At 35.2% G+C, this 10,639-nt stretch overlaps 1 protein-coding gene across 1 annotated transcript in view; it reads right to left on the reverse strand.

Annotated features, from left to right (window-relative positions):
- Positions 1-10,639, reverse strand: part of LOC129218848 (sortilin-related receptor-like) — an 89,080-nt gene that overhangs the window by 56,080 nt on the left and 22,361 nt on the right. The window contains exon 2 of the mRNA XM_054853170.1: positions 8,181-8,393. Within this exon, the coding sequence (XP_054709145.1) occupies positions 8,181-8,393 (213 nt within the window). The remainder of the gene's footprint in view (positions 1-8,180; positions 8,394-10,639) is intronic.

The following is a 10,639-nucleotide window of genomic DNA, read 5'->3' on the forward strand; positions in this document are numbered from 1 at the left end:
AAGGAAAAAAAACGCGGATATTGTATATTTCTTTGTGTTTTGGTCTAACACCTTAATAATATAAAACCGAAAGGCGGAAATCAATCGTACTGCAATTTATAGACTATCCCTTCAATTTTTTTTTCGGCGTGTTAGAATGAATCGTGATCTTATCACTCCCAACCGAATATTATGTAAATTATCTATCAAATGTATGTTTTGACGTACGATATATCTATTATACGCGACATCGGTATTAAATAAACATCTCATCAGTCACTAAAAGATATTAAGATTTCAAACGACTCAAGTAAGAAAGAAAAAATAAAGGAAAAAAATGGGGTATGAATATTTTTCGCGCTAGACCAATCCTCTATTGTTATCCAAGACATGCAACATATACTAACATCTTTTTTTAATGGAGGTAGATCAGAAAAGGATGATTATAACTAGAATATTATAGGAGGATATGTATTAGTACAATGATACAAGGAAAAGGTGTATACGATATCTTCCTTTAGGGCTTTCTTTTGATTGTATGATATTTTCATTAGTATTTTATTTCTGCGTTCATCTGGATTCAATTGTGGTTTTAACAATTGTAGAAGAGCTTCCGTCTCTCGTAGAAGAATCTACAGTTCAGATAAAGATATTTGCGGTGCTTTAATTTTTGCGTTGAGTTAGTTTTTGAATTATGTTTAGGAAACGGGTATTTTTTATTCAAAGAAACTCATAGAATGAGTATTCATTTATCAGTGTTTTGTTTGGGGAATTGAAAGCAAAAAATGATACTAATTTTCCGCCCAATTTTTCTGAAGGACATTTACGTATGTATTTTGAACTCTCAATGGCAAGTTTTGGAGTTTTGCTTATTTAGGAAACTGGAAAAAAATTGTAAAATATTTAAAGGTGACAACGATTCATATGTGTTTAAAGGTGACAGAGGAGATTAAGGGGGAGGGGTAGAGGATTAAGTGCAATAGCTGGATCAGTTTCCTTTACATGGAGCTACTAAGACAACACAAATGTCTCATACTCGAATACCATCAAGGTAGATGTAAAAGAAAAATCTTCCTATGACATGGTTAGAATGAAACTGGTGTAAGTCATCTTAAATTTCGAGCTATTAAATGTTTTGTAAAAAAAATCTACAGAAAAATCAAGACTGCGTACATTTATTTACTGAAGGGTTTGTATTTAAGCACAGGTGTATTTTTTTAAATATTCATTACCTTTTACCAAAATGTACTCGTAACTTGTTTTAAAGCAACTAATTGATTGACTTCACTGATGTCAATCTACTTTTCCGATAGGTTTACTGAAAAAAAAATCAAATATATTTAAGGGATAATTTAGGCAGTGAGAAGCAAAGGGATGCAAATGTCAATATTAAAACTTTGGAGATAACCAGTACAAATGGTAGGTGAAGCTTTCCTCTATTTTGGGGCGAGAGATAGTACTAGTAGTCCTGGTCGGTACTGCTATACAGCATGATTTAGAAAAACTTTTTCATGAAAGCCTACCTTTGACCGGAACTATAAACGCGTTTTACTCAACACTGGGAAACTGACTTACAGCCACTATCATTCTCACGTCAACAGGAGTTCACGTTAATAGACAATTTTTGTGCACTCCTAGTGGTTCATATATGAAAATCACACGAAAGAAAGGCAAAATGTTAATCATTCCACTGTTTGAGAAAATCGCGTTTAAAAGTTTTAAAACTCCAGCCTTTCATCACTGTACAGTAAACTTTTGGGTGATTTTTTGCATTCATCCTTCTTTTTTCTTATCTATCAAATCGAGCTACATATTCTACCCCATCTCAATGCTGCCTTCTCCTAAACTCAACTCGAAAAAAAAAAAAAAAGCTTTTTTCCGTGCACTCTTCATATGCTTGTATATTTTTGAGCAATTGTTGCACTATTAAGAGGAACTAGAACTGATTACGTCGCAAAGAAAGGAACTGCTGTTTTGCGGAGATCAAATAATCTATTGACTTTTCATTCGGCTAAAATAAAATTCTCATCGAAATGGAATTTGAGAATAAATTCAAACTGGATATTTCAACAATAGCTGGCGAGAGGTGGGGGGGGGGGGGGGGGGGGGCTGGGAACGTCTTTACAATGGATCGACTGTTCCGGACCTTCCACGAAGTTCTGCCATTTTTCGGCTTTTAACCGGACAGGATTGCCTAAATGCCCATTCATTTAAAATTGGACCTCAAGGTCTCACCGGTTTAGAGCCCATATCATTCCAGACTTTTTATGAACAGTTTACATTTCGACACGGGAGTTGCACTTAGAGAGTTTAATTGTGTTGTCCGAAAATATTGGATAGAAGGCGAGTAACTTAACTGTTAATGCCTGGCATTCGTATAAATAAATAATAGATGAACTAAGTATTGGGAGGGGGAATAGGGAAAAGTCACTACGAAAAAGTCGTTTAGCGAGACGCAGCCGGGGAAGGTTAACAGAAGGAAAATTTATCGCTTTTCAATTGCGCTTTTTATACTTCCTCAAAATTTATTTTTGGTTTTCGAACCCAACAGACTGAAAATAAATTTTTAATTCACAAAAGATATTTAGTGTAATAAGCAGTAACAGCTTCAAAGGAAATAAAATTATTTCAAAAATGAAATTGTTAATTGTTTCATTCGAAAGTTTGAATGGAATTTTGAACTAATACTTGATCGTGTTTAAAATTCTCGTAATTCAAGTAATTCAAGTAATCGGTAATTCAAGTTCGTAATTTACGTAATTCGTAAGAACAACTATAGTTCTAAATGAACTACAGTTGTTCATTAAAAAAAAAAGCTTTTTTTCATCTTTACTAATAATAAAGCTGAAAGTCTCTGTCTTTCTGGATGTCTGTTACGCGCATATCGCCAAGATCGTTCAGCCGATTTTCATGACATTTGGCACAAAATGAGTTCGTAGCATATAGGGGTGAGCACCTCTAGCGATTTTTAGTTCTTTAGTTAAGTACAAAATAATGGAATTGCAAGTTTAAAAGTAAAGCGGTATTGACCTGTCAAACCATTTCCATTGAAGTACTGGTTGAGAAGTCCTTATCACAGGCTTTAGAAATTCTTCGTTTTTGCAAAGACCATATCACATGTTCTTCCAAGAACTAATTTTCTCTTCTGAAGTATTGATTTTGTAGAATGCAGCTGTTTCTCCCCTCCAAACTTTTGGAACTTTCTAGACGCTGATACTGTATTGAAAGCATGTTATCTTCACAACATTGGTTTAATCCTGATGGACAGTTTTGTAGCATTTCAAACAAGCTTAAGCTGAATGGATAAGGTCAATTTATAACAAAAAAAGGAAGAAAATAATTCTGTTTGTGACTCTTTTGACCTTGGATAAGAAATGTAGGCTTCAAATTTGCATATCCCCTGTAACTGTGCTTTCCATATACGTTTTATACAGGAAAACTGAAAAGATGTGTAATGCCAATAATTTTCAAAAAATATCATAGTTTAATCTCGGTGTCATTTGTAATAATTTTTTGTCATCGCTTTTTATTCATACTCTTTTATTATTCAGGATACTAACTACTCACATAAAAACAAACACTATGTACAACAATATCACGAACCAAGCAAAATCGAGCAATTTAATTTAAACCCGAAACGACAGGAAAGAAAAAAAAAAAAAAAAAAAATATATATATATATATATATATATATATATATATATATATATATATATATATATATATACATACATATACAGTAGTACCTCTGAATAAGGGACACCTCTATTTAAGGGACATCTTTTCTGGTCCCAGTCTCTTTGAATAGGACCCTGCATGTGTTTGCCTTTCATTAAGGGACACTCTATTTAAAGGACAGTCACAGAGAAAAATTACAAAAAAAATTACGTATAAATGGATTAGAAATATCGAATTTTCTAGAATTGAAGGTTCACTTTTTGTTCAGAAATTAACTGGTAAAAGTTTGTCTAGACATTAACATAAAAATTAAAAAATATGTATTCTCAAGTTCTTTTTCCTCTCAATAACTTCTTCATATGGACCTGACAGATAGGGTGCCACCCATGACAAGCTTTGTATAGAAACATTTAAATGTGGTCACACTGTTTAAAACACAGTACTTGTAAGGACGCGTACGAACCCTGGTTCTGCACTGGAAATTTCATAGCATCCAACAAATCCATGTAACACATTAATTCAAAACCGTAAGTTTTGAAAATCAGTTAGAAAACTTTGATGCTACAGAATGTGATAAAACTTTATTATTATTATTATTTTTTGAATAATTCTGAATTTTACTTAATAGATATGAAACACTTTCAATACTTCATCTTATACGTTAATAGTTTGCATTTATTATGAAGTAATACTCAGTTAAGTACACAACATGCATCAATTAATCCACCTCCGAAGAAGGGACACCTCTATTTAAGGGACAGTTTGTCCAGTCCCCTTAGTGTCTCTTATTGAGAGGTTGTACTGTATATATAGAATTTTGTGTTTTGGGCGACTTATAGAATTCAGCCTAATTGCAACTTGGGGAAAAATTTCCTTATTTCCTTGAGCAGGAGAGAGAAAAATCCCCTTGTCTTGTGCATTCCCCATCCATTGCATTCATCGCGGAGACCCTTCCAGATTGAGTGACAGGAGCACCTACATACAATAGGATTAAAAGTTGAACTATAGATAGAAGCGGGTGGTAGAGCTGCGCTATCCCGAACGGATGAACACTAATCCATACTTAACTAAAATTGCGAACTTTTTTACTTGCACCACTATCATTCTATCCCGTCCATATATTGACCGAACAGAACCTTCAAAAGCAGTATTTTGCACTTTCGTGTCAGTTGTGTCAGGTAAGACAATGTATACGCATGTCCTTTTGTTAACTTCCTCGGTGCTCCCTTTCTGATTAAGTCACAACTGACAGGTACAGGGGACCCCCGAGGCGAAATATACTTTTGTTTCCTGCTGCGAAATAACACTTGATTTGCTGTGCGCTGTTGGTACAGCAAAGCTGTCTCTACGAATCTGTTAATTTCTGACCATGTACATGTGCAGATCAGTGGCGGATGGGGCCGGCGGGCAGCCGGGCAAATGCCCGGTGGGCCGCCTTTGTTTGGGTCGAAGAATAACAGAAATAATTAAAGAATGAAATTTAATTCTCGAGTTTAAAGTGAAAATAATACAAATAAATAAATGGATAAAACACCTTGCAAACGTGCTGCTTCTATACTGTCATGTCAATGTATCCTGACATTTTCCTGTCATATCAATACGTATGCAATATTACAAAAGCAAGATCATCTTGCCTAGACCTTGATTTCATGCTGTCATGACAACATCTTGATATTATCCTGTCATATCAATACGTATGCAAGATTACAAAAGCAGCCTACCTTGATATTTTCCTGATATTATGTTTCATACACCTTGTCAGTCAATATTGTGGCAGCCTGCTGACAGCATTAATGGAGTAACATAACAATATTGAGGCAGCATTAATGCAAGATGATTTTTCTTGCATGTCAACCTTTATGCAATTCTGAGGCAAGATATTTTGCTTACTGGGTTGGTGTGTCTATGTATACTATATGTGTGTGTGTGTTAGGGCAATGTGCTAATCCGGGCCTCTCCCGAAAAAATTTCTGGATACGGCTTTGCCTACAACTCGCATTTAGGACTTCAAATTCGAAAAGCTTCCAGGAGAGAGATCACCCAAATCCTACAGAAGCATCGCCACCTCATCTTTAAAGATCAGTTGAAATTTCGTTTTTAGGACTTCAATTTAGACAATTTTCAGAGGTCTTCGAATCTCTCCTCCCCCTTGTATCACCAAAGATGGTCTGAATTTTCTTTTTCAGGGTTTTAATTCCGAACAGATTTCTAAAAAGAGCCCCCGAACCCTTGGTAAAATCAGCGAATATCAACTACAACTGCGTTTTAGAATTCAAATTTCGAAAAATTTACCGAAGGAAGGTCCCCGAACAGCTTAACCCACTAACATTACCAAAGATCATCAAAAACTGCGTTTTGAAAGCTAATTTCGAAAATTTTTCGTTGAAGCGTCTTAAATTTTGTTTAATGGGTTTCAATTCCGAATTATCTCCCGAAAACTCCCCATCCTTACGGCATTGAAACTCGACGAAAATAACTTTTTTTATGCTTCAATTTCGAAGAAATGTCAGTCCTCTTTACGTTGTCAAAGAAGACTTACAATCCCTTTATTTAGATTTCAATTTCGGAAAAATTCCTGGAGAGCACCCTCGAGCCTCTTTTCTCCCTAACATTACCTAAGATCATCAATAATGCATTTTTAAGAAAACAAACTAAAAAAATTCCCGGAGGGGGGATGGACACCGGATCTTTGCTCTCATTAACGTTGTAAAAGATAGTTTTAAAGACGTTCATTAAAATTATACATTCTCTTTTAAGGTGATAACCCGGGAAAAGTTCCTCCTCTATCGTTATTGCACATAAGACCTTCAGATACTGACTTAAGGGGGCAATTTATCGGAAACAAACTTGTTGAACTTCAATTTCAAAATATATCGCCCCCTCCCCCAAAGAGCGTCAATTGTCAACTAAATTGGCGTTTTGGAAATTTCAATTGAGAAACTTTTGCTAGGAAGAATTCCTGAACCCCCCCCCCTTTTTCCTAGTGTTTCCAAACATAGCTTACACATACGTTTTAAAGCTGTGATTTTGAAAAGGTTTTAGGGGAATTCTCCAAATACCCTTTCCCGCAAATATCGGCCAAAATCATCTAAAAATTGTCTAACAACACGTTTTTGAAGCTATAATTTCAAAAATTTCCCGGGGGAGTGCCCCCGAACCCCCCATTATCTGCAAATTATTACATTTTTTACTATGCAGGTGTTCGTATTAGTGATTCTTTTTCTCCATATTCGTAAACGCAGTTATCCTAATTTGATTCCTCAAATCCTAATGGTGACTCCCTTTTTAAACTAGAAGATGTACCGCTCTATCTTTTACATCTGAAAAAGAAAAACTGAAGGGCGAGAGGGGGAGGGCGCGTTTCCTATTAAAGGAGAAAGTTTTAAAGGGCCGGCTGGCCTGAAAATGCCAGGGGCCGGTTCATGTTGTCCCATCCGCCACTGTAGCAGATACTTCCGCACTCCGAAAAACAAACCTTTAGTCCTTTTGCCGTTATTTATTTATTTATTTATTGACATTTTTACGAAATTGAGTTTTTGATCTTTCTTTCCGTCTTTAACAAAGCTCATATTAGACATTAAACTGACTTTGATATTTTTAGCAGTTTGATGATGTTTGATTATAACTAGTTGGAGCAGCTTGATGCTCAGAGTATACCGAAAGGTTTTTAATAATAGGGTATCCGAAAAGTTAGTAAACACTCGCAAAAAATTGAAATCTTACTTGCCAAGTAATAACAAAAACAACAAGTTTGTTTTTTCAAAAGGCTAAAAATTCCATTTTTAGCAATTGTTTACGAACTTTTGGGACAACCCTTATAAAAAAAACTTTTTCAGAAATCTTAAATAAACAAAAATCGACGCTACTCGCTGTTATTGAAAATAGATTTTGTTTTGTATGGTAAAATAAACAGAGAGCATAGTTTGTCGTGTTTTGGAGAACACTGTTTTGAAATATCACGCTTTATGCATCACCAAATACAAGCTATTAATGAACCTTTTGCTTAAGTATTTTAAATTCTAACAATTGTTTTTAACAAACTTCTCTCAAAATAAACTATCAAGTCTGAATAAGCAAATGGATACAGATTGGTCCTAACGATTCCGCAATGACAGCAAAAATAAGTCTTTAACTGACAGTTTAGCATTGGGAACTCGGAGAAGTATTAGAATTCAAACTATTTTCCGTGTTTTTCTTTCCTTACGGGTAAAAGAAAAAAAAAATCTTTTTAATGCGTATTAATGTGAAAATGCCGTTAATTTAATACGCCATGCAAAAACATTGTTTTAACTGCAACTTTAAAAGTTGATTTTTGTTAAAAAATGCCAAAAATTCAATTTTTGGCAGAAATAATTCTTAATCAGAAATATTCATACGATAATGGAATAGGTAAATTTGTCAACTTCTTATTTTGAGATGACTGATTAGCTAGAACCACCTCAGATATGATACTTATTATTTGAAATGGTGTAGCCAAATATTCAACGTATCGTTTATAAACTAACTAGAGAAAATATACTTACATGGCAAACACATAGTATTATTGAAGGGGACGTGATACTTTTCACACATACACAATCTTTCAGTCCAATCGCATCTGCTGTGAGCAATGAACATAAGACAATCGAAAGATGACCGGCAAGACTGAAATAGTTCTATCTTACTTGGAAAGATATTCATAGATAAAAAAGGCACCTTGGGTACTCTGGCAGCTTTAATTGGCGCTTTATAGTCAGCTGAAAACAAAAACAAGACATATAATTTAAACGCTTAATAATCATATTAGCATTTTGTAGTCTCACCAGCAGGGGCGTGCACAGAGGAGGAGAAGGGACACCTGTTGGCCGGGATCTGGACCTGAAGGGGGCAGAGATTTTTAAAATGAGGGTTGAAACATATGTAGGAATGTAGGGGTGAACAATATGGAGGGGGCCCGTAAAACTCATTTGTGACAGTCCCCGACATTTCTGTATACGCCCCTGCTCACTAGGAAATTATACGAATTGTGTAGGGTGAAGTAGCCATATCTTGTCTCCCTGCTCAATTTCGTCCGCCTAAGTTTCTCATATCGAACACTAGGAGTCACCACCGGTGATATTTATATTAATTGCAATCAAGAACAATATTTATTTGCGGAAGTTTCACGAATCTAGTCCTCTGTATTGTTGTTCTTCAGGAGCCCTTATTCCGGTTCTTGAAAACTAGAGTTAGTGTAATATTATTTGGTAAATGCTCTTTTTAATTTATTATTTAGTTGTATGTGACATATTTGCTTAGGGTAAACTATAAAGTAAGTGAACTGAGCGTTTTGCCATGTTTGCTTCACTTCACGTTGAGCAGAAAGTCGCTATATTGGCAAATAGGATGTTCCTACTTTTGTCCCCTAACAAGATTCAACTAAAAGACGATGATGCAGAGTAGCCTATGCGCCAAAAGCGTGTTAATGCAGACAAACATGGGAAATATGGGTAGGATGTCCTAAATGTGCCTCGTGGAAACACGAAAAGTACTCCGCGGCGGGTTAAAAAATAAATCAATAAATAAATAAAACATTTGTGACGTTGTTTGGAGGATTGAAAAATCAATCTAACAATCTTACAATTCTTAATCAAATATTTTGTACTAAAAGTGCACAATTTGTGATGTTTTTCTTTAATTCAATTCTGTTCAATTTCTATCGATCATTATTACCTGGTTTTTGAAAGATTATTACCTCTTTTACAAAGTGTATTGGAAGGGGTACGAAAATAGGATAACTATTTTTAACTCTGGTAAAACTGCAGCTTTAAAAACTTTTCTTAACGGAAAACAAATTCTGTTTCACGTATTTAAGCTAAAATGCCATGTATAGACTCAGTTTGTGGTGAGTTTTTAAATTAATTGATCTCAACATCTGGTACTAAGAGATTTAAAACCTTAAGGGGGCGATGGTGCCTTTAGCCTAATAATAGAAAAATTAAACAAATAACAATCATAGATAAAGAATAACTAGATACATAACTGCGTAGAGGCATCTCCTGACCATTGTTTAACTCACGAATCTTGAAGTAAACGGGAAATGGTATGATCTGCGAGGATTCAACCACTGATCTCCAGGAGATACAGTATTGTTTGCATCCTCGCAGGCTAAGGCCACTATATAAGAGTAGCTGACTTATCTGACATTTTGGTTCCAAAATTGTTGGGTGGAAAAATTAGTATTTGTGGAAAAGCCTAGTGACAAAAAATTAGTGCCCAAGCTATAGATGCGTTGCCGATGGATGTTTAAATTTTTGATTCTGTAAATGAAAAAGATTTAAATAGTATAAATTAAAAACAAAGATGGTGTGAAAAGGGAATTCATTACAGTAAACATTTTCCAGTACTTTTCTGTTGAATTTGTGAAATAAATTACCGTTTTAGATTTACCTTAAGGGACTTTTTAATCAACTTATCATCAATTTTTTTTACGACATAGCAACCAGCGAATATTATAACGTAATTATAAATGCTAGGAACAGGGCTGGTTCCAATGCCGTCTTGGAACAAAATGTCAGAAAAGTTGGCCTGTCCCTTTTAGGGGGTTCGATCGCAGGCTACGCCTACGGTAGAAGATGCTTTCGCGCATGCTCTTTTCAGATGCTTGCCCGTTTACTAGCTTGCCTGGTTGCCCAGGGGACTGGTTTCTCGTAATGTTTCTAGTTGATACTACAGCTATGGCATCAATCGAAAGAGCACAGTTAAACATTTCTCTTGACGCAAAAAATATTTGCCCGCGTCGTCCCCCTTTATCGAGGTTTAAGGATATAGGGTCTAAGAGACTTTCGAAGTTTTAAGTAATATAGCCAAACTTAAAGACTTGAAGACAAGCGGATAGTACCCCGAGACTTCACGCATGTGGCAAGACATCCATCAGTAAAGTGAGCGAAAAATGTATTCCACTCCTCACTGAATTTCGCTAAATTAGGCTACTTTCTTAAAATTTTGCATCTCATATTTCGGT

Source organism: Uloborus diversus, chromosome 3, assembly GCF_026930045.1.
Source record: "Uloborus diversus isolate 005 chromosome 3, Udiv.v.3.1, whole genome shotgun sequence".
Classification (NCBI taxonomy): Eukaryota; Metazoa; Arthropoda; class Arachnida; order Araneae; family Uloboridae; genus Uloborus; species Uloborus diversus.